This window comes from Nomascus leucogenys, chromosome 8 (genome assembly GCF_006542625.1).
Source record: "Nomascus leucogenys isolate Asia chromosome 8, Asia_NLE_v1, whole genome shotgun sequence".
Taxonomy (NCBI): domain Eukaryota; kingdom Metazoa; phylum Chordata; class Mammalia; order Primates; family Hylobatidae; genus Nomascus; species Nomascus leucogenys.
The window spans coordinates 88,323,813-88,347,382 of record NC_044388.1 but is presented as its reverse complement, the minus strand read 5'-3'; the positions used below and the strand labels follow the sequence as shown (position 1 = coordinate 88,347,382).

The 23,570-nt window shown below is 37.3% G+C and overlaps 1 protein-coding gene across 4 annotated transcripts in view; it reads left to right on the top strand.

The window, feature by feature from the left end:
* The first annotated feature begins 238 nt into the window (after positions 1 to 238).
* The window catches only part of PTBP3 (polypyrimidine tract binding protein 3), a 79,113-nt gene continuing 55,781 nt past the window's right edge, over positions 239 to 23,570 (top strand). Inside the window, exons 1-3 of one of the 4 annotated variants that reach the window (XM_030817623.1) lie at positions 253 to 314; positions 2,419 to 2,469; positions 21,991 to 22,160. In XM_030817623.1, coding sequence (XP_030673483.1) covers positions 290 to 314; positions 2,419 to 2,469; positions 21,991 to 22,160 — 246 coding nt within the window. In that variant the 5' untranslated portion in view covers positions 253 to 289. Of the gene's footprint in view, positions 324 to 2,418; positions 2,470 to 21,990; positions 22,161 to 23,570 lie in introns of all 4 variants that reach the window. The other 3 variants (XM_030817626.1, XM_030817625.1, XM_030817624.1) reach the window with 3 other exon arrangements.

Here is a 23,570-nt window from a genome sequence, read left to right as displayed (position 1 = left end):
CCCCCATTTCTGTGGTGGCAGTTGTGTTGTTTTTAATAACTAACAATATAGTTGTGGATTTGCAGTAATTTTTTCTTGCTGTGCAGTTCATTTGATTTTGTGATTCTTGAGGAGTTCCCCCTTCAATGTCTTCATACAAAGATGAAGTAATATTATTAGCTTTTAATACTTTTAGTAGTAAATATGGACCATTATCTAAAACTTGGTTTATTAACCAAACATTGGTTTTGTTTTTCAGCGGGGATCTGATGAGCTTCTTTCTTCTGGCATCATTAACGGACCTTTTACCATGAATAGTTCTACTCCTTCTACAGGTGTGTATGGTGAGTTTTTTTTTTTTAATGTTTTATTTCTATGGGTTTCAAATTTTTTTTTACAATGCTCTTATTTTGCTTATCTTATATCATGTTGAAGTGCCACTGTTTATAACAAAAGCCAAAATTTGTTTTGGTAAAGTACTATATACTGTTTACATAGATGAAATCACTAGTTATACCTCTCAAATTTTAAGGATTCATTTGGATCTAATTTGATGATTTGGTTTTTTGATTGATGTTCTTTGTGTTACATAATTTTGATAAAAATACTGTCAATAAGTTGGTGACCCAGAACTATTGAGTAAAAGAGCTAGATCTAAAACTTGGGTTGAGGTCAGGTGTGGTGGCTCACACCTGTAATCCCCAGAACTTTGGGAGGCCGAGGCTGGCCGATCACCTGAGGTCAGGAGTTCAAGACCAGCCTGGCCAACATGGCGAAACCCCCTCTGTACTAAAAATACAAAAATTAGGCAGGTATGATGGCAGGAACCTGTGATCCCAGCTACTCGGGAGGCTGAGGCAGGGAGAATTGCTTGAACCTGGGAAGCGGAGGTGGCAGGGAGCTGAGATGTGCCATTGCACTTCAGCCTGGGGGACAGAGTGAGACTCCATCTCAAAAACAAAAAACAAAACTTGCGTTGAGTGATGATGGACTTGGAATAGAAGTATTAAAGTATAAGACAATATGTTTTAAAAATTGAAGTAATTTACCTACCGTAAGGTACCACATGATTTAAAAATAAATATTCTTGAAATTTAGTGGCTGTAAAGTGAATTGAAGCAGTGCAGTACTGGAAAGAGAGTAAGCAGTGAAGAGTGAGCAGTGAAGAGGATTTATTATTATTATTATTATTATCCTTAGGATTATTGCTGTAATCCTAATAAAGGATGGTAACTGGCACTGTGGCAGTGTAGTATGATGAAGAAAATTGAATAACTTACAGAAGATAAAATTGATAGTAATTGATGATTAATTGAATGTTTGAATAAGGGATATCATCATTGATTTCCAGGTTTTGGACTTGGACTTAGATAATTGGATAGATGAATGGTAATGAATGTTTGTGCCATTCATTTCTATTTGCATGTAGGAAGAACAGAGTTGGACAATGCAGGTTCAGATTTGTATATATTGAGTTTGAGGTTCCTTTGGAACATCTAAATGGAAATGACAGATAGGAAGTGGGTCCCTGGTCTCAACATCACGAAAGAAATTTGATAGTATCATACACAGATGACAACTGAAGCCATGGGCATGGAGAGTTTCAGAGAAGGGAGGATTTCTTTATCCAGATGTTTTTGGAGTTGTAGGGAGGTGGGGATGAATGGACCTCCTTTTCCAGACCAGGAGCTTATATGGTGTTTGGGACCATGGGAACGTAGATGTTCGGGAAAGTGAACAAGTGTAGAGACAGAATGAAAAGAATTGGATCTACCAAGCTCATTCTAGCTTACTTTAATGTAACTATTAATAATAATTCTTTTTAAAAATGAAGGCGTTAAAGCATACAGGATACTAGAACAATGGTACGAAATTGTGACAGCCTCAGGCAAACTAGGACTTAACAGTCAATCTGTTTAGGTGTTGTTATTAAAAAGTTAACATCTGATTCTGTCACTTAACACTAAAATTCTGTTTAGGTGTTGTTTTAAAAAATTCTCTTAGCTTAATGCGGACATGTCTTTTTCCATGTCAGCTTTAAATTATTTCATCTAGTTCAGGGGCGTCCAATCTTTTAGCTTCCCTGAGCCACGTTGGAAGAATTATCTTGGGCCACACATAAAATACACTAACATTAATGATAGCTGATGAGCTAAAAAACCATCGCAAAACAATCTCATAACGTTTTAAGAAAGGTTATGGATTTGTTTTGGGCCACATTCAAAGCTGTCCTGGGCTGCATGCTGTGCACAGGCTGCATTTTAGACAAACTTGATCTAGTTCTAAAACAAAGAATCCTTCTTCCCCGAACCTTTACCTACTATATCTTAGGGATTCTGATAAGAATTATGTTAGAGTTATATGTTAATGTGAATTGTTGATCATTTTGTGGTACTATCTTTCCATTTGGGACTATGACCTATAATTCCATGTTTTTAGGTTCTATTTTATGTCCATTGACAATTTTGAAAAAGTTCCACGCTTTTCCATGTAAGTCACATAGTTTTCTTTTAAAATGTATCTTAGGAATTAATGGCAGAGATTGTTTATTGTGTACCCCAATGCTATTCTTTCATTTTTTTTTTTTAACCAACAGAACCTCAATTTTTATCTGACACATTGCTACCCAGATGACACTACTACTTTTCTATTCTTCTTATAGCTAGATGTGGTCATGTAATTAAGTCTTGACAAGGTGTAAGTGGAAGTATAATATGAAACTTTTAGGGCATCTCTACACAGGTACACTGTTTTTCCTTTTTTTTTTCCCTCCAATTTTATTGCCTGTGGGTGTTCCAGCTTCTTAGATAATGATGGGAATGACAGGCATCTGTAACAGAGACAGCCAGAGCCTGATAACATTGTCACCATTCCAGATCTGGAATTCCTACATTTAGACTTTTCATGTGAGCAAGAGGTTAACTTCTTTGTTTTTTTTTTTTTTCCTTTTGAGACCGAGTCTTGCTCTGTCTTGCCCAGGCTGGAGTGCAGTGGCGCAGTCTCTGCTTACTGTAACCACCACCTCCTGGGTTCAAGAGATTCTCCTGCCTCGGCCTCTGAGTACCTGGGATTATAGGCGCCTGCCACCATGCCGGGCTAATTTTTGTATTTTTAGTAGAGACAGGGTTTCACCATGTTGGCCAGGTTGGTCTCGAACTCCTGACCTCAAGTGTTCCACCTGCCTTGGCCTCCCAGAGTGCTGGGATTACAGGCATGAGCCTGAGATTAACTTCTTAAGTAACTATTACTTCAAATATTGTTATATACAGCTAAACTTAATTTAGTATTTTTGCTATTATTGAGTGGGAATTTTTTTTCCTGTTTTCATTTTTAACTGGATACTGCTAGTACAGAGAAGATCTATTGATTTTTGAATATTTATTTTGTGTATACTTACTTTAAATAAAATGTCTTAGTAATTTTTTATTAGTCTTTTGAATTTTGCAGTTATTCAATGATGTGTCTTCAAATAAAGATAATTTCAAGTATATAAATATATGGATTGTTTTGTTAACTTGTTATGTATTCACTGGAACCTCCATAAATGAGTTGAATAACAGTGGTAACTGTGATTATCTTTGTCTTGTTCTTAATTGCAATGGAGGTGGCTTTATTATTTGATCTTTTAATATAATGTTTGCTGTTGGGATTTTTTGTTTTGTTTTGTTTTTGAAACAGGGTCTTGGTCTGTTGTCTAGCCTGGAGTCCAGTGGCTCAAACACTGCTCACTGCAGCCTCAACCTCCTGGGTTCAGGCAGTTCTTTCACCTCAGCCTCTCAAGTAGCTGGGACTATAGGCGTGTGCCACCTCACCCAGCTAATTTTTTATTTTCTGTAGAGATGGGGCCTTACTATGTTGTCCATAGCTGGTCTCAAACTCCTGGGCTCAATCAGTCCTGCTTCCTCAGCCTCCTAAAGTGCTGGGATTACAGGCATGAGCCACTGCACCTTGCTGGGTTTTGATAATAATCCTTCATCATACTTTAATCGGTTCCTTCCTTTTCTATTTTACTTAGTTTTTATTATCAATGGCTATTAATGTTACCATCATCTTTTGTGCTTCTGTTAATTGTAATATTTGGTCTCCATTAATTTTTTGATGTAGTGAAATACGATTTCCTGATGTTGACCCATTCTTGCATGCCTGGAATAAACCAACTTGGTCATGGGGTATTATTTTGATATGCTATATTTAGTTATAGGTTAGATGGCTAATAGAACTGTAATACAGACCTAAAAATACAGATTTTAGTTTATTTCTAAGTTCTTCTGAAGTCTGGGTAAGTAGTCAGGGGCTTACTTAGTTTCTTGAATTGTGTTGGGGACCAGACTTTTTCTCTTTTGTTCTTTTATCCTCAACATGACTACCTTCTCAAGATCTAAAATAGTACTCTCTTTCCATCGTACCCACAGGAAGGGTAACAAAGACAGTTGAAGCTGAACTTTTTCATCCATCTTGGGCCATAATGATGAGAATTACACACTAAGGGTGAGAGTTGAGAAGCGGAGGCTGAGTCCCTTATAGGGACAAGACCGAGAAGTCGCACTTTTTTCTCAACTCTGTTAGCTAGAACTTCGTCACATTGACACACCAGCTTCAAGGGGGCGAGGGTGGAGGGTCTAGGAAATTGGTCATTATTCTGGTGTGTCCTGTCTAATCATAATTGAGGGATTCTGTTACTTTACAAGGGAAGGAGAATAGAGATATTGAAGGGGACACTCAATCACATGTATTCAACCACATATATACTGTATTTTGTGTATGTTTTTAATTTTTACAGCTATATTAATAAAATATTTCTTCATTGCTTTCTTTTTGTACTCTAATTGGTTAGTATTACTGTTACCATAACATCATGACATACATATACCATATAATCAGCATCCCGAGCAAGAAACAGGCCATTGCTAATATTCGCAGGAGTCCTTCTTTCCTTTTTCATTCATTTCCTCCTTCCAAGTGTATTCATTAGCCTGACTTCTAATATCATAAGTTATTTTTTTGTGTTTTTAAACTTTATATGAATAAGCCAATAAATATAGTATATCCTCCTTCCTGTCTGGGTTCTTTCATTCAACATTATGTTTGTGAGAGTAACTCATGTTGTGTATTGCCCCTTTTGTTCTTCTCATTTCTATATACTATTTTATTGTATCAGTGGATATTTGAATTATTTCCATTTTATATGTAGTGTTGCTATGAATATTCCCTTTTTGTGTGTTTCATTGTGTTTGCTTGTGTGCCCTCTATCTCTCATTTTGGTTAAAAATACAAAATTTACCATCTTGTACATTTTTGAGTATACAGTGTAGTAATGTTAACTATAGGAACATTGTTGTACAACAGATCGCTAGAAGTTTTTCATCTTAACAAAACTGAAACTCTATCCATTTAGCAACAACTCTTCCTTTTCTCTTCTAGCCCATTCTGCTTTCTGTTTCCAAGAGTTTGGCTATTTTAGATACCTCATGTAAGTGGAATCATGCAGCATTTTTCTTTTTGTGACTGGCTTATTTCACTTAGCATAGTGTCCTCAAGGTTCATTTATGTTGCAGCAAATGAAAGGGTTTCCCTTTTTTGTAGGATGAATAATTGTATGTATATACCGCATTTTATTTATCCATTCATCTGTCCATGGGCATTTAGGTTGCTTCCACCTCTTAGCTATTGTGCTATTGACTCACAATAGCACAATGGTGAACATGGTGTGCAGATACCTCTTTGAGATCCTGTTTTTAGTTCTTTTGGATATACCAGAAGTGAGATTGCTGGATCATATGGTAATTCTGTTTTTTATTATTTTGAGGAACTATCATACTGTGTTTCATAGTGGCTGCACCGTTATTCCCACCAGTAGTACACAGGGGTTTCAGTTTTCCCACATCCTTGTGAATACTCATTTTTTGGGTTTTAAATTTTTTCAAATAATGGCCATCCTAACAGATGTGAGGTGATATGTGGTTTTGATTTGTATTTCCCTGATGATTAGTAATGCTGAGTATCTTTTCTTGTGCTTGTTGGCTGTTCGTATATCTTCTTCAGAGAAATGTCTATTCAAGTCCTTTACCTATTTTTTATTTTGTTTTACTAATTTTAAAATTTCTCTCTAATAAGCACTGTCCCCAGACTTCAATTTGCCCATTTTTTGGTTGGGTTGTTTTTGTTGTTGAGTTGTAGTAGCTCTTTATGTATTCTGAATATTAACCCCCATCACATATGTAGTTTACAATTTTTTTCTCCCATTTCTTGCATTGTCTTTTTACTCTGTTATTTCCTTTGCTATGCAGAGGGTTTTGAGTCTGATATTAGCCCCATTTGTTCATGTTTTCTTTTGTTGCTTGTGCGTTTGGTGTTATATCCAAGAAATCTTTGCCAAATCCACGGTCATGAAGCTTTCCCCCTTTGTCTCTTCTAGGTCTTTTATAGTTTCAGGTCTTATGTCTAGGCCTTTAATTCATTTTGAGTTAATTTTTTTCATGTGGTGTAAAGTAAGAGTCCAATTTCATTCTTTATAAATGTGGATATACATTTTACCGACACCATATGTTGAAGAAACTGTTCTTTTCCTATCCTGTAGCCTTGGCATCTTTGTTGAAGATCATTTGAACGTGTAAGTGAGAGTTTATTTCTGGATTCTTTAATCTGTTCCATTGGTCTGTATGTTTGTCTTTATGTCAGTAACATACTGTTTGAATTACTATAGCTTTGTAATGTGTAGCAGTTAGGAAACGTGAGGCCTTCAGCTTTGTGTTTCTCAAGATTGCTTTGGCTGTTTGGGATCCTTTGTGTTCTATATGAATGTCAGGATATTTTTTTTTCTGCAAAAATGCCATTGGGATTTTGATAGGGATTGCATTGATCCTGTAGATCACTTTGAATATTATGAACATTTAAACAATTTCAAGTCTTCCAGTCCATGAACATGGATGTCTTTTCTTCTTTTTTTTGGAGACGGAGTTTTGTTCTTGTTGCCCAGTCTGGAGTGCAATGGCACAATCTTGGCTCACTGCAACCTCCGCCTCCCAGGTTGAAGTGATTTTCCTGCTTCAGCCTCCCGAGTAGCTGGGACTACAGGCGCCTGCCACCATGCCCAGCTAATTTTTGTATTTTTAGTAGAAATAGGGTTTCACCTTGTTGGCCAGGCTGGTCTCAAACTCCTGACCTCAGGTGATCCGCTCACCTTGGCCTCCCAAAGTGCTGGGATTATAGGTGTGAGCCACTGTGCCCGGCCACATTTATGGATATTCTTGACAAATCTTTTCGTGGACACGTGTGCATTTTACTTGAGTATGTGTCTAGAAGTGGAATTATTGGGTCCTAGGATATGCAGGTGCTTATCTTTAGTAGAGTCTACTAATTTTCAAAAGTGATTTTATACTCTTACCAGAAATTATGTCAGTTTAGTTATTCCAGAACTTTGTCAATACTTGATTGTGTGTGTGTGTGTGTGTGTGTGTGTGTGTGTGTGTATATATATATATTTTTTTTTTTTTTTTTGAGAAAGAGTCTCACTTTGTCACACAGGCTGGAATGCAGTGGCATGGTCTCGGCTCACTGCAACTTCCGCCTCCTGGGTTCAAGCGACTCACATGCCTCAGGCTCCTGAGTAGCTGGGATTACAGCCACATGCTACTGCACATGGCTAATTTTTATATTTTTAGTAGAGACAGGGTTTCACCTTGTTGGCCAGGGTGGTCTCAAACTCTTGACCTCAAGTGATCCCACCTTAGCTTCCTAAAGTGCTGGTAATACAGGTGTGAGCCACCATGCCTGGCCGATATTGTGTATTTTTAATTTTAGTTGTTCTGGTAAGTATATATTGATAGCTTATTGTGACTTTTGTTTGCATAAATATTAATGAAATTGATTATATTTTCATATGCTTACTGATCATTTGGATATTTTTAATGAAGTGGCTACTCAGATCTTTTGCCTGCTTTTCTATTAGGTTGTTTGCTTTTTTCTCTTTAACTTGTTTTTTATATATTCTGAATATGAATACTTTGTTATACATGTATGCAGATACCCTCTGACACTATAATTTACAAATTTATACTTGATGGCTTTTGTTAAACAGAGGTTGTTCTTTTTCTTGTAGAATACTTCATGTTTTTCCCTTAATGGCTACCAATTTTTACATCTTATTAGAAGTGTACTTCAATTGTCTGCAAATTGATTAATGTTAACATTTTTTTCTCAGCTTAAGAAGTCTTTTGAAACCATTGTATATACAATTATTGAAGTCTTATGAAGCTGAACGTTAAAGAAATCTAATTGATTTACAAATAAAAATGATATGGGTTAATAATATTCCTAAGCAGGAAACCACTGCTAACAAACTGAATAATTTGTATTTTTATATATATGTATATATACACACACACAGTAAGTATTATATGTGTGTAGATGTAATCACATAATCACGTAATCACAGCTCACTACAGCCTCGACCTCCCAGGCTCAAGAGATCCTCCCACCCCAGCCTCTCAAGTAGCTGGGACCATGGGCACATGTCACCACATCCAGCTAATTTTTTAATTTTTTTGTAGAGTCTGGGTCTCCCTGTGTTCCCCAGGATGGCCTCAAACTTCTGGGCTCAAGCAGTTCTCCTGCCTTGGCCTCCCAAAGTGTTGGGATTATAGGTGTGAGCCACGGCGCCTGGCCCCCTGGTACTTTTGTTGACCAAAATACTTATAAACTGTTAATGTGCTCGTTTGGTTTGCAAATAGCTAGGTTTCTTTTTGTCTTCTTGAAATTCCTTTTATCAAATCAAACTTAAATGGCCTCTTTTTAAAGAACTCAGTATTAAATTTGGCTGCAAAGATGGTATAAGCAATATAGAAGATAGAAATTTACTTTCATCACATTCAACAAATTCTGAAGTAGTCAGTGCTCCAAGGTATATGGTGTCTATTTTCAGGTTTAGCAAATGATCCTAGAGGTTATTGGAGCTCGTACAAAAAGAAGAGAAAAAGAGAAAAGAAAAGAACATATCCCCTCCTTATAAAGACACTTAAGGGAAAAGCAGCACGTATCATTTTTGTTTACATCCTGTTTACTTAGTCTCAACAGCCACACCTAGCTACTTAGGAAGCTAAGAATGTAGTCCTTTTTTCTGATAGGCATGTGCTTAGCTAAAAATAGGTGGGTTTACGTAGAAAACAAATGTTGGAAAACAAATTTGCATTCTCTGCCACTGGTATTGAAGGCTATGATTTAATAATAAACACTAGTTTCTCTGATCAGTTAATTTGAGTACTTGGCTTTTCATAGCAAGAAATGCATTCAGATTGCTTTAAATAAAACCATGTGAAGAATTGTGAACATTAATCTCCATACTTTATAAATCTTAAATCCATCAAATAATTAAGCAATAGCTTAAAGCTGCTCTAAGAATTAGTAAGTTTAAAGAAAACTCACCCGCAGTCTTAATGCTCATCCATATAAATTTTGTGATTTAATTTTTCTAATATGTGAAAGATCTATAGATTTCTACTCTCAACCATGATAGAGTAACTGGGACTGGACTTACTGTCAGTTGTTTTTAGACAGTGGACAACAAATACAACACGATTGTGCTCTCAGAAGGGAAACAATTGAGGTAACCCTATTGTCACCCTAGTTTTCTTTCTAGACTGTGGGGGTTGGGGGAACCAAGCAGACATGGCACAATTGCTGAGTTGAAGAAAGAGATTGAAGTTTGGGAAGGTTGAGTTACCTGGGAGGTATGGGAGCAGAGTATGAGAGAGAAGGGCCTGTGTAGAAAAAGTGCTTCAGAAATAATACCTTTGGATCTGTTGTTGAATATTATTAAGCCACGTATACACAGTACATATGCCTGTGAGGTCAGGCATAGAACAACCAGAGAGCTATAAGCTTAACTTTCCAGGACTCACACAGGCCTGGGAGAGATATTTGAGTGATAGCCAACTACAATAGAGAGTCCTTGTTGAATACTTGAAGCACACTCAAGGGCACCTGACACCAGAGGAGACATGCCTTGACAGTAGGACTGAACTAGCTCCAGCATGAAGGCAAATCCAAATCCACCCTAATGAAACTTAAAAACAAACTCCAAAACAGTGTAGCTAATCTGAAAGTAACTTATGTTTTTCTAAAAATGAAGTCTAACACTTTAAAAGAAATAACAAATATAACAAAACAACAGAATAACAAATTCTGATGCTCATAATGTGGAGCAACCAATTGCCAGACATGTTAAGAACCACAAAAATGTGACCCATAAACAAGTGCAAAATCAGTCAACAGAAACAAACCTAGAAAATTACAGAGATGATGGAATTATCAGCTGTGCACTTTGAAACAGTTACTAAAAGTATGTTCAAGTATTTAAAGGAGAATATGAGCATAGGAAGGAGAAAAAATCAAATAGAACTTACAGAGATTAAAAATAAGACACCTGAAAAAAATACGTGATGGCATTCATAGCACATTATCTTCTACAAAAGAAAACATCAGTGAATTTGAAGATAGCAAAAGAAACTAAAGCACACAGACAGAAAAAACTGAAGGCTGGGCATGGTGGGGCACCCCTGTAATCCTAGCACTTTGGGAGGCCGAGGCGGGTGGATCACCTGAGGTCAGGAATTCGAGACCAGCCCGACCAACGTGGCGAAACCCCTCCTCTACTAAAAATACAAAAATTAGCCGGGCGTGGTGGCGTGCACCGGTAATCTCGGCTGCTTAGGAGGCTGAGGTAGGAGAATTGCTTGAACCCTGGGGGCGGAGGTTGCAGTGAGCCGAGATTGTACCACTTCACTCCAGCCTGGGCAAAAAAGCAAGACTCTGTCTCAAAAAAAAAAAAAAAAAAAAAAAAAAAAAATGAAAAAGAAGTGAACAGAGCCTTAGTAACTTCTGGACAAAATCAAGCAGTCTAAACATACATATGTATAACCGAAGTTGTGGAAAAAAATGGTTGGGGCAGGGAGCAGAAATACATCTCAAGAAATTATCCCAAATCTTCCATATATGTTGGAAAACATAAACCCACTTACCAAGAAGTTCAGTGAAACTTTAGCAGGTTAAACACACTGGAAACCACACCCAGGCTTATCATAATTAAATTGCTGAAAACCAGGAATGCAGAGTAAATCTTAAAAGTAGCCAGAGCGGGGCGGGGGTGGGGGTTGGCGGAGGCAGACGATGAGGGACCACTTTAATGAAACATCATTAGAGTGCTGGAAAAAAAAAATCAAACTGGAATTCTATATGGAATTTAAAAATGAAGTTAAAATCTTCTTTCAGGCACACAAGAGCTGAGAGCATTTGTTAGCAGCAGACTTCCATTTCATGAAATGATAAGGGAAATACTTTAAACATGAGGAAAATGATACCAGTTAGAAACTTGAGTTTTATACAACATGATAAATATGTGGATATATGACTTTTCCCTCCTTTTTGTTGTTAATTTAAAGGATTATTGACTACTTAAAGTAAGATAATATATTTTTGGCGGTTATGACATATGGGAAAAGCAAAATAGACAACGGTACCACAAATGATAGCTTGAGGGAAAGAGACATATACTTTGGAAGGTTCTTGCAGTGTGCTGAGGTGTTTTAATATTATTTAAAGGTAGTCTGTGATAAATTAAAGATGTATATTGTCTACTCCACAGCAGTCACTTAAAAAGTAAAAAGGGATAGCATATAATGTAAATGAAATAGAATACCAAAAAATAAAATCCAAAGGAAGCCGGGAAAGAAGGGAAAAAAAGGAATAAAAAAATAAATGGGACAAATAGAAAAAAAAATTAAGATGTGGGCTTTTAAACCCAACCATGTTAATAATTATATGAAGTGGGAATACGATAAAAAATTCAATTAAAAGACAGATTGTTTAGATAAAAGGAAGACTGAGTTACTTGATATGTATAAGAAACCCATTTTAAATATGAAATCTTAGGTAAAAAGCCACAGGTTGGGAAAGAAAATATATGCAAACACTAATCATAAAAATACTGGAGTAGCTAGCTATACTGATATCAGGAAAAGTTGACTTTGGGCAAAAAAATGTTACCAGGGATAAAGAGAGACATTTCATAATGATAAAGAGGTCAACTTACTGAGTAGACGTAATCTAAATATAGATCTATTTAATCTAATTGCATAGTTTCAAAATACGTAACGTGAAAACTAATAGAACGAAACAAATAGATAAATCTTCAAGTATATTTAGAGATAGCACTCCTCTGTCAGTCATTGATGGTATAGTAGACAGAAAATCAGTAAAGGTATAGAACAGGGGTTGGCAGGTTCTTACCTGTGGGCCAAATCCATCCCATTGCCTGCTTTCAAATTTCCTGTGAGCTACGAGTGGTTTTTAAAATTTAAAATGGTGAAAAATACTAAAGGATAAGATTAAATGACACACGAAACTTCCATGAAATTCAAATTTCTGTGTCCATACATAAAATTGTATTTGAACACAGTTATGTGATTTGTTTATAGCTGCTTTCATGCCGTAACTGCACAGTTGAGTAGTTCTGACAGAGATCCTGTGGCCCACAACATCTGAAATATTTTTGTGCCCCTTTAAGAAAAAGTTGGTAGATCCCTAATATAGAAATTTTTAACCAGCTTGATCTAATTGACAATATAGAATAGTCTTGCCGACACCAGAATAATATACTTTATTTTCAAGTTAATATAAAGTAGTCACCAATTGTATTAGTCCTTTCTCTCACTGCTGTAAAGAACTGCCTGAGACTGGATAATTATAAAGAAAAGAGGTTTAATTGTGTCACAGTTCATGTGGCTGGGGAGGCCTCAGGAAACTTACAATCATGGCAGAAGGGGAAGCAGGCAAAGTCTTACATGGCGGCAGATGAGAGACTGAGTGTGAAGGAGGAACCGCCAAACGCTTACATAACCATCATATCTTGTGAGAACTCACTTCCTATCACAAGAAGAGCGTGGGGGGGAACCACCCCCATAATCCATCCACCTCCCACCAGGTCCCCCCCTCAACACATGGGAATCATGATGATTACAATTCCAGATGAGATTTGGTGGAAACACAGAGTGAAACCATATTATTCCGCCCCTGGCCCCTCCCAAATCTCACATCCTTTTTCCATTTCAAAACCAATCATGCCTCCCAACAATCCCCCAAAGTCTTAATTCATTCCAACATTAACCCAGAAGTCCCAAGTCCAAAGTCTAATCTGAGACAAGGCAAGTCCCTTCTGCCTATGAGCCTATAAAATCAAAAGCAAGTTAGTTACTTCTAAGATACAACGGGGGTACAGGCATTGGATGAATGCTCCCATTCCAAATGGGAGAAAGTGACCAAAACGCAAGGGCCATAGGCTCCTAAGCAGATCCAAAATCCAGTGGGGCAGTCATTAAATCTTGTGTTTTTTGTTTGTTTTTTGTTTTTTGAGACAGATTCTTGCTCTGTTGCCCAGGCTGGATGCAGTGGCACGATCTTGGCACACTGCAGCCTACGCCTCCTAGGTTCAAGTGATTCTTGCACATCAGCCTCCTGAGTAGTGGGACTACAGGTGCACATCACCATGCTTGGCTAATTTTTGTACTGTTAGCAGACTTGGGGTCTTGTCATGTTGGCCAGGCTGGTCTTGAACTCCTGGCCTCAAGTGATCTGCCTGCCTCGGCTTCCCCAAGTGCTGAGATTATAGGCGTGAGCCACCATGTCTAGCCAGTCATTAAATCTTAAGCTTCTAAAATAATCTCCCTTGACTCCACATCTCACATCTAGGGCATGCTTTTGCAAAGGGTGAGCTTCCAAGGCCTTGGGCATCTCCGCCCTTGTGGCTTTGCAGAGTTCAGCCCCTGTGGCAGTGTTCAGTGCCAGCGGCTGGTGTTGAGTACCTGTGGTGTTTCCAGGCGCATGGTGCAGGCTGCCAATGGATCTACCATTCTGAGATCTGGAGGACAGTGGCTCTCTTCTCACGGCTCCACTAGGCGCAGTGCCTCAGCAGGGACTGTATGTACGGGCTCCAACCCCACATTTCCGTTCTGCACTGCCCTAGTAGAGTTTCTCCATGAGGGCTCCACTCCTGCAGCAGAATTCTGCCTGGACATCCAGGTATTTCCATACGTCCTCTGAAATCTAGGTGGAGGGTCCCCAAGCTCAACTCTTGTCTTCTGCTCACCTGCAGACCCAACACCATGTGGAAGCTACGAAGGCTTGGGGCTTGCACCCTCTGAAGCAACCGGTGAGCTGTACCTTGGCCCCTTTTAGCCACTCCTGGAGATAGTGTAGCTGGGATGCAGGGCACCAAGTTCCAGGGCTGCACAGAGCAGCAGGGCCCAGGCCAGCCCGTGAAACCATTGTTTCCTCCTAGGCCTCCAGGCCTGTGATGGAAGGGGATGCTATGAAGATCTCTGACATGCCCTGGAGATGTTTTCCATATTGTCTTGGCGATTAACATTTGACTACTGGTTACTTACACAAATTTCTGCAGCCAGCTTGAATTTCTCCCCAGAAAATGGGTTTTTCTTTTCTACCACATGGTCAGGCTGTGAATTTTCCAAACCTTTATGCTCTATCACCTATTGAACACTTTGCTATTTAGAAATTTCTTCTGCCTGATACTCTAAATCATTCATCTCTCTTGAGTTCAAAGTTCCACACATCTCTGGGGTGGGGCAAAATGCCGCCAGTCTCTTTGCTAAAGCATTGCAAGAGTGTCCTTGGTGCCAGTTCCCAGTGAGTTCCTCATCTGTATCCGAGACTACCTCAGTCTGGACTTCGTTGTCCATATCACTATCAGCATTTTGGTCAAAAGTATTCAACAAGTCTCTAGGAAGTTCCAAAGTTTCCCACATCTTCCTGTCTTCTGAGCCCTCCAAACTGTTCCAACCTCTGCCCATTACCCAGTTCCAAAGTCACTTCCACATTTTCAGGTATCTTTATAGCAGTATCCCACTCTGCCAGTACCAATTTACTGTATTAGTCTGTTCTCACACTGCTATAAAGAACTGCTGAGACTGGATCATTTGTAAAGAAAAGAGGTTTAATTGACTCAGTTTCACATGGCAGGTGAGGCCTCAGGAAATTTACAATCATGGCAGAAGGGGAAGCGGGCAAGTCTTACATGGTGGCAGGTTACAGGGAGTGTGAATGAGAAACTCTCAAACACTTATACAACCATCAGATCTTGTGAGAACTCCCTTGCTATCACAGGAACAGCATGGGGGAAACCACCCCCATGATCCAATCACCTCCCACCAGGTCCCTCCCTCAACACATCGGGATTATGGGATTACAATTCTAGATAAGATTTGGGTGGGGACACAGCCAAACCATATCACCAAGACAGGCAGGCTGTATCCCGGGTCCTAAAATAAGTTTAGTCCTTTAAACAGTGATTAAAATCATATAAATTGACTCCATTAGAATTCTATTAGAAATCAAAACAAGATCTTCAAATATTTGGGGGAAAAATTTCCCAAATGGAAAAAAAAAAAACAAACCCATTGATCAAAGAAGTTGTCACAAGGGATATTAGAAGCTATTTTGAACAGAAATAAAATGAAAGCGTAACTTAATGAAATTTGTGGGGTTCCACTAGAGTTCTTAGAAGGAAATATGTAGTTTTAAATGTTTATATTAGAAAAGAAAAAATGTCTAAAGTGAATCATCTAGGCTTCCAGCTATCACTAGAATAAAAAGAACATGTTAAACCCTACAAGTAGATATAAAAGAGGAAATATTAAAGATGAAAGCAAAAGTCAGTGACAGAAAACAGAAAAATTAATGAAACCAGTAGTTGTTTATGTGGTAAATAAAATTAGTAATGATACCTCTAAATAGACTTAAAAAAAAGAAAAGATACAAATTGCCAGTATCAAGAATGATTCTACAGTCACTAAAAGGATATTATTATTGACTTAATGTTTGTATCCTCCCAGAATTTGGTATGTTGAAGCCCTAACTTGCTATGTGATGGTATTTAGAGCTGGGACCTTTGGGAAATAATGTTTAGATTACATGATGAAGGTGGGTGGGGCCCTCCTGAGGAGATTAGAGTCCTTAGAGACACTAGAGAGCTTGCTTGCATGTCCTCTCTCCTTGCTGTGTGAGGACACCGTGAAAAGTCAGCCAGCAAATAGGCAGCCGTTTGTAAGACAGGAAGAGCCCTCACCAGAAACCCTTGATCTTGGGCTTTTAACCTCCGTAAATTTTTCTTGTTTAAGCCACCCAGTCTGTGGTAGTTTGTATGGTAGCCTTAGCAGACTAAGTCGATTAAGTGAATATTATGAAATTTTAAGCTAACAAATTTGACACTTTAGATGAAGTGGACAAATTCTTTGAAAGACACAAATTACCAAACTGATACAAAAGGATTAGAAAACTCAGCCATATAGCTGTTTAAAAAATCAAATTAGTTATTGAAAACTACAGTCCCGTATGGCTTTATTGAAGTCTATCGGACATATAAGGAATAAACAATACCCATCCTACACAGACTGTACAGAATATAAAGGAAGTGGGAACACTTTACAGTTTTTCTTATGAGGCCAGTATTATGCTGTTGCAGGAAAAGAAAACTACAGTTTAATATCCTTCATGAATATTGACATAAAAATGTTTAGCAAATATTAAATTAAAGTCAGGAGTTTTTCCTTGTGGTAGCAGTGTGAGAGCAGAGTACAAGCTGCAGCGGTGGAAGTCATGGCAGGACAAGCATTTAGTAAGTTTCTTCTGTTTGAGTATTGGTTGAAAAGAATAGAACTAAAACCATAGGCATTATGCTTACAGAAAAATCTCAAGGAAAAGTATTGTTAGCAATAGTTGGTAGCTGTTGGATTGGGCTCTGAAGGAAAGAATGGAGAGATTCAACCAGTTAGCATGAAAGTTGGAGATAAAGTTGTACTCCCAAAATATGGAGGCACTAAAGTAATTCTAAATGATAGAGATTATGTATTAATAATTTTCATTAGAGAACAGGGTCTTGCTATGTTGCCCAGGCTGGTCTCAAACTCTTCCTCAAGTGATCTTCCCACCTCAGTCTCCTGAGCTGAGACTACAGGTACTTGCCACTGTGCCCAGCAACAAGGATTTTTTCTTATTTAGACATTCTTGGAAAGTGTATAGACTGAAATAAATCATCATTGAAATGGCATCAACATGAACCTGTCCATCCCACTGAAATCTTTCATCATGGAAATAATTCTTTCATTATTTCTAAAATAATGAAGTTCTGAAATATTTCATTGTGTAAATAATTGCCATATCTCTTAAACTAGTGATCTCTAAAAAAAATTACATTCATTATGTATATATATACACACACATACATACACACACATGTATGAAGAGTGAGGAAAAAAATCATGGTACATGTGTCATGACCAAGTAGGGTTTCTACAAAGTGCTTACATTTGAAAATCAGTGTAACAGAATACAAAATAAAATCTGCTCACCTTAAGAGATCTGGAGAAGGCATTTGAAAGAATTCAACTCCTTTTGTGATAAACAAAATTGTTAGGCAACTAGGAATAGAAGGGAACATTTTCAACTTGATAAAGGCATGAAACTACAGCTAGCATTATTATATTCGATAGTGTAAGATAATGCTTTTTCCCTAATATCAAGATCGAGGCAAGGATGCCCAGTCTCATTGATTCTGTTCAACATTTTACAGACAGAAAATCCTGGCTAGTTCAGTAAAGCTGTAAAAAAAAATAAATAAATAAACTAGATAAACGGCAGGCCAGGCACGGTGGCTCATGCCTGTAATCCCAGCACTTTGGAAGGCCAAGATAGGCACATTGCCTGAGGTCAGAAGTTCGAGACCAGCCTGGCCAACTTGGTGAAACCCCGTGTCTACTACAAATACAAAAATTAGCTGGGCATGGTGGTGTGCACCTATAATCCCAGCTAGGGAGGCTGAGGCAGGAGACTTGCTTGAACCTGGGAGGCAGGGGTTGCAGTGAGCCGATTGCACCACTGCACTCCAACCTGGGTGACAGAGCAAGACTCCATCTCTAAATAAATAAATAAATAAATAAATAAATAAATAAATGGCATATAAATGTGAGAGTAAGAAAACTGTGTATGTAGAAATACTAAAGAATTTAGCAAGGCTGTAGGATATAAGATCAAGATATCAAAGTCAGTTGTATTTCTGTATATTATCAATTATTAATTATGACAAAAAATTTAAAGTGTTACTGGTCCATATCCATAAGTATGAAATACTTAGGGATAAAGGTGTCAAAATATGTGTGAGACCATTACACTGAAAACTACAGAACTTTACTGAGAGAAATTTAAAAAGATCTAAATAAATGCAGAAATGTCATGATGTTTATGGTTTAGATGACTCAGAAAAATGTTAAGATGTGAATTCTCCCCAAATAGGTACCTCATTTCAAGAATGGTGATAAAGCTGTAGTAATCTGTAGGGTTCAGATTGCCCAGGGTGGGGGTTGGGGGTTTGGTAGGGAGGACTAACTGCAAAGGGATACTACGGAACTTTTTGGGATGTTTTGATTTTTGTGGTGGTTATATGGATTGTATTTGTCAAAACTCATCAAACCCTGCATTAAAATGTGGATGGATGTCTTTATCTAAAGTAAACCCTCATGAAGTTGATTTTTAAAAAACGAATCCATGTTTCTCAAGTAGTTTTCCTGACAGATTCTTCTAGTTTTGAGGTGGGAATATTATGAATTTTTAAAAACCCTCTTCCACATAGCTCTTTGGAAGCGTGACTAATATGTAGTGGGCATTTTGTAGTTTTTAATATCTAGTTTAGTAAAATACAACACGATTTATACAAGCAAAGTATTTTGAATGCTTATTTTTATATTAAGATTTTTGGAAACTAGTCTGTCCTTTTGTACAGAAAATAATTATTTAAATTTATGTGTCCAATACATTTGAATTTCCTTGTTTCCTGTTGGCTTTTAAATCATGGCCATACAATTGCTTATAATGGTATACATTCTTCATCTTCAGATTATTTATCAAATCTTTACATATAACCCTTTCCCAGTCACCTAAATGAGTCGTTCTTAGATTTTGAGATTTCATGTAGTAATATGTTCAGTTAATTTGGGGCAAATTCTTAATTATGGCAAATAAGGACATCAAGTGCAAAAAATCGCTGTCATTTACAATTACCATTTTGATTGGGAAAAAATAGAACATAATTTCCAAGCAAAACAGTCATTCTTAAGAAACGCTAGACGTATTATTGATTACATTGTACTAGATGTTGTGTTGACCATTTAAAATATATTGAAAAAAACAAATTAAAATTTCCAAATATTCTTGTTATACCGGTTTTACAGGAGTAGAATCTGAGACTTAGTAACGTTAAGTAACTTGCTCAGAACAGGATATCTGATTTCATAGCTCTGCGCTCTTAACATAGCCCAGGTATTTTATAATATGGAACAATTAACACCCTAAAATGGTGATTTATAATTGCAAATTTCTTGGTAAAAGTTTGTCATCTTAGGTCTTTATTTGATAGTGCAACACGAATGGGAGCTCAGGTAACTTGTTCGGTATTCACATTTTCTCAAACATAGAATACCTCTGTTAAAGAAACAGCTTTCTTAGTGTTCTTTCATTCTTGTTGGAATATTCTGGGTAAACTGATAGGAGCCTCATGCCTTTAGAAAGTTTCTCCAGTCCTTTTCTCCAGTCCTGTAACTCCTTGTGCCGGTTGAGCAAGGCCACGTTGGTGGTGGTATTGTTTAGCTCTCTATGCCCGCAGGGAGGGTGCCAAAAAGACATTCCCTGTTCAACTCTCGCCCCCGTCCAGAACTCTGATGTTTGTTATTTTACTCTAGTGATATCATTTCTAGTGTTATCATTTGTTATTCTCAATCCATGTAAGCCTTTGTAAATTTACATTGTCAGTGTCAAGTTACTTACCTTTTTCTAGGAATAGTAAGACACTTTGAAATTTTTGTGGTTTAAAAAAAGAAATTACCTTTACACTTTAGTTTGGGTATTTATGAGACTCAAATGAGGCAGTGTAAGTGAAAACAGTTTGAAAGTTAGAAGTGAAATGACGTTTTAGGTATTTGGTGCCTGTTTAGGTATTTGGTGCCTGTTTAGGTTTTTGGAGCAGAATAATGACATGATATACGTAATGTTATGTTATGTTACATTACGTTACGTTATGTTACGTTATGTTACGTTATTTTGAGACAGGGTCTCAAAATTTGAGACAGGGAGTGCAAGTGGTGCAATCTCGGCTCACTGCAGCCTCCTTCTCCTGGGTTCAAGTGACTCTCCTGCCTCAGCCTCCCAAGAAGCTGGATTATAGGCATACGCCAGCACATCCTGCTAATTTTTTTTTTTTTTTTTTTTGGTAGAGATGGGGTCTTGCCCTGTTGCCCAGGCTTGTCTCGAACTCCTGATTGCAGGTGATGAGCCCACCTCAGCCTCCCAAAGTGCTGGGATTACAGGCGTGAATCACTGTGCCGGGCCTGATACACTATTTTAGTTAACGTTGATATGATACTGGATCCCCAGAATATGGGAAGCAGGGAGAGTGAAATTAGAGTAAGGGAGAGCTGAAGTGGGGGCAAGATCAGGGTGAGGTGGGTGACTTTGAGAGTGGAAATGAAAGAATATAATCGGTAGTCATTTTGGAGGGAAAATTAGTATTTCTTGGTGATTGATAAGGGAGAGGAATAGATGGAATCTCTTGCCTTCCAGGTTAATTAATCCGATAAACATTTGTGTGCCAATTATTTTCCATAATCCAACATAGGCATTTGCTATATAAAGGTACTCAGACCTGTATGGGCCTCTAGGTATTGTTAGTCTTTTAGGTCTGGGGAGGATGCTGCTTGCATTCATGAACATAGAGAATTTGGGAGCAAGTGCTAGTTTGGGTATTAGGTCAACCTATCTAGTTGTAAACAAGTTGAGTTTTGTGCCACAGATATGGATGGATATGAAATATGGCTATATTAATTTTTATTTGGTCCCCATGAAATTTGTTTAGGATTACAGACATTTGATTGTAAAGTTTCATTAGTATTTAGAGAAAGGATATTTTTAGGCATTTGGAAAGATTATGTTTTTCTCCGAGTAGTGGCAAATAGGGTATTTAGTGATCAAACAACATTGCAATGAACTTTCAGCTTTTAAGTAATTTGTATTTAGTCTTTTGGTTCTATTTCTGGAAGAAAAACCTTTCTGAATCTTAACTTGCATAAACTTAAGTGTTCCTTACAGGCTTGTCAATTCTAGTTATTCTCAGTATTGAAACAATAGTATTTAAATAAATTTAGCTTAGATAATGAATTTTTTTACTTTACAGCAGTAATTCTCCAACTTCAGGGTAAATAGAATCTCCTGGAGGGCTTGTTATAAAGCAGATCGTTGGGTTCCACTCCTGGAGCTTCTGCTTCAGTAGGTCTGAGTGGGGTTGGAAATTTGCATTTTCAGCAAGGTAGTACTTAATGTTAAGAATTATTGTTGTATAATAAGGAATAAGATTAGCATAGGAAACCACAATTTAGCTTCTAAAAAATAAAGACTATTAACACCTAAGAAATAAACTTTATTTTAATAAATATACAACTCAAATCCATATCTCCTTAGGATGTGATAAATACCAGATTTTTATCATAGTCTTTCCTGAAATTTTATTGTTCTAATTTATTTAGCAATAGAATAAACTAGAAAAATGTCCTTAAAATACATTAAAGACATCATAGTGTTCTGTATTCATAACTAAAAGTTGAGTATTTATAGGTATTTGAAATAATATAATTGATTTACCCTTATACTTTTCCTTGAAGTTAAAAATCAGACTTCAGTTTAAAAAAATTTAATACCCACAGTGAAAAACCAAAAGCACCTATTTATTAAAAGGTAGTTGGTTTTGTTTTCTACTCTCCTTTTCCACCTACCCCCATCAGCCCCATGTTTCCCTGAAGTTTAAAACCCAAAACTCATTTAGGATTAAATGTGACAACATGATTAATGTGGTATGTCAACCCAAATTAGTTGCAGTAATTTAAAAAAGAATCTTATGTTTTTTAGCTAATGGGAATGACAGCAAGAAATTTAAACGAGATAGACCTCCCTGTTCGCCTTCCCGTGTTCTCCATCTTCGAAAAATTCCATGTGATGTCACCGAAGCAGAGATCATATCATTAGGTCTACCATTTGGCAAAGTAACTAATCTTTTGATGTTGAAAGGAAAAAGCCAGGTATGTAATATTTAAAGATTGACAAAGAGTGATTATCTCCAGATGTTAGTATTACTGATAATTTTTATTTTCTTGAGCTTTTCTGTATTTTTAAAATTTCATACTATGAACATAAATTAGTTTTAAAAGTAGATTTTTTTGGGGGGGGGTGTAACAGGAAGCAACAAACAGTAGTAACACAGGAAACAGGATTTCTCTTATCCATTGACTTATGTTTCTTCTTCCGAAGACACAAATTTTATATATATTTTTAGTTAATTTGTTTTTAATTTTATTTATATTTTGTATTACACAGTGGTTTATCAAATGTCCTGTGATTAGCAGAAAACGCTGATAGGATATAAATTATACCTCATTTGTCAAATTAAAGAACAGTTAAGTTTTCAAAAATCTAGATAAAAATGTATAGTATTGTCGGCCGTGTGCAGTGGCTCACGCCTGTAATCCCAGCACTTTGGGAGGCCGAGGCGGGAGGATCACCTGAGGTCAGGAGTTCGAGATCAGCCTGGGCAACATGGTGGAACCCCATCTCTACTAAAAATACAAAATTAGCTGGGCGTGGTGTCACATGCCTGTAGTCCCAGCTACTTGGGAGGCTGAGGCAGGAGAATCGCTTGAACCTGGGAGGCAGAGAATGCAGTGAGCTGAGATCGTGCCATTGCACTCCAGCCTGGGCAACAAGAGTAAATCTCTGTCTCACCAAAAAATAAGAAGTATAGTATTGTCAAAAGACAAAATCACAACACATTTAAACATGATTTGATTGGCTTCTATTTGTGATTCTAGAACCGTGCAGCACCTCATTCTTTAAAATAGAATGAATGTTCCACTGGGCAAAACAGAACAGTTGGTGGAGTTGGTTTTTATAAGGTGGGAACAAGGAAGTGACAATTGTTTAAAAAGTGAATTTGTTAACATCTGGTTATTGCATTTTACTTTTCTCGTAAGGGTCAAAGCAGTAGGAACTTATTGTGTGATTCAGATAGGCCACGCTGTTTCTGATTGGTTGCTGCGAGTCTCCTGTTTTCAGGAAAAACTGGTTTGTTTGGGGATTTACCTGCTTTACTTTGCATGAGTGACTCCATTTTAATTTGGACTGGTCTGCTGGGGTGTAGTGCAGGAGGCTAGTCCAAAATAATGTCCTCTCAAAAAGTCTAACAGTTTATTTTAGGTATAGAATTAATATGTGGCTTCTTTCATAATTCAGAAGAGACTGTAAAGAGTCTTCATTTGAGAAGGTAACAGGTTATTCTTAAGATGAATAAGGAAACTTGTTTCTGTGGTGACCATGACAAAAAATATAATACTTGTCATGTTGATTTTAGTAATTGTATGTCCTCTTGTTCCAACTCAGACCCCACTGGAATGAATTCTTTAGTTCTTTGCAAGTTTTTGGCTGTTCTAAAAATT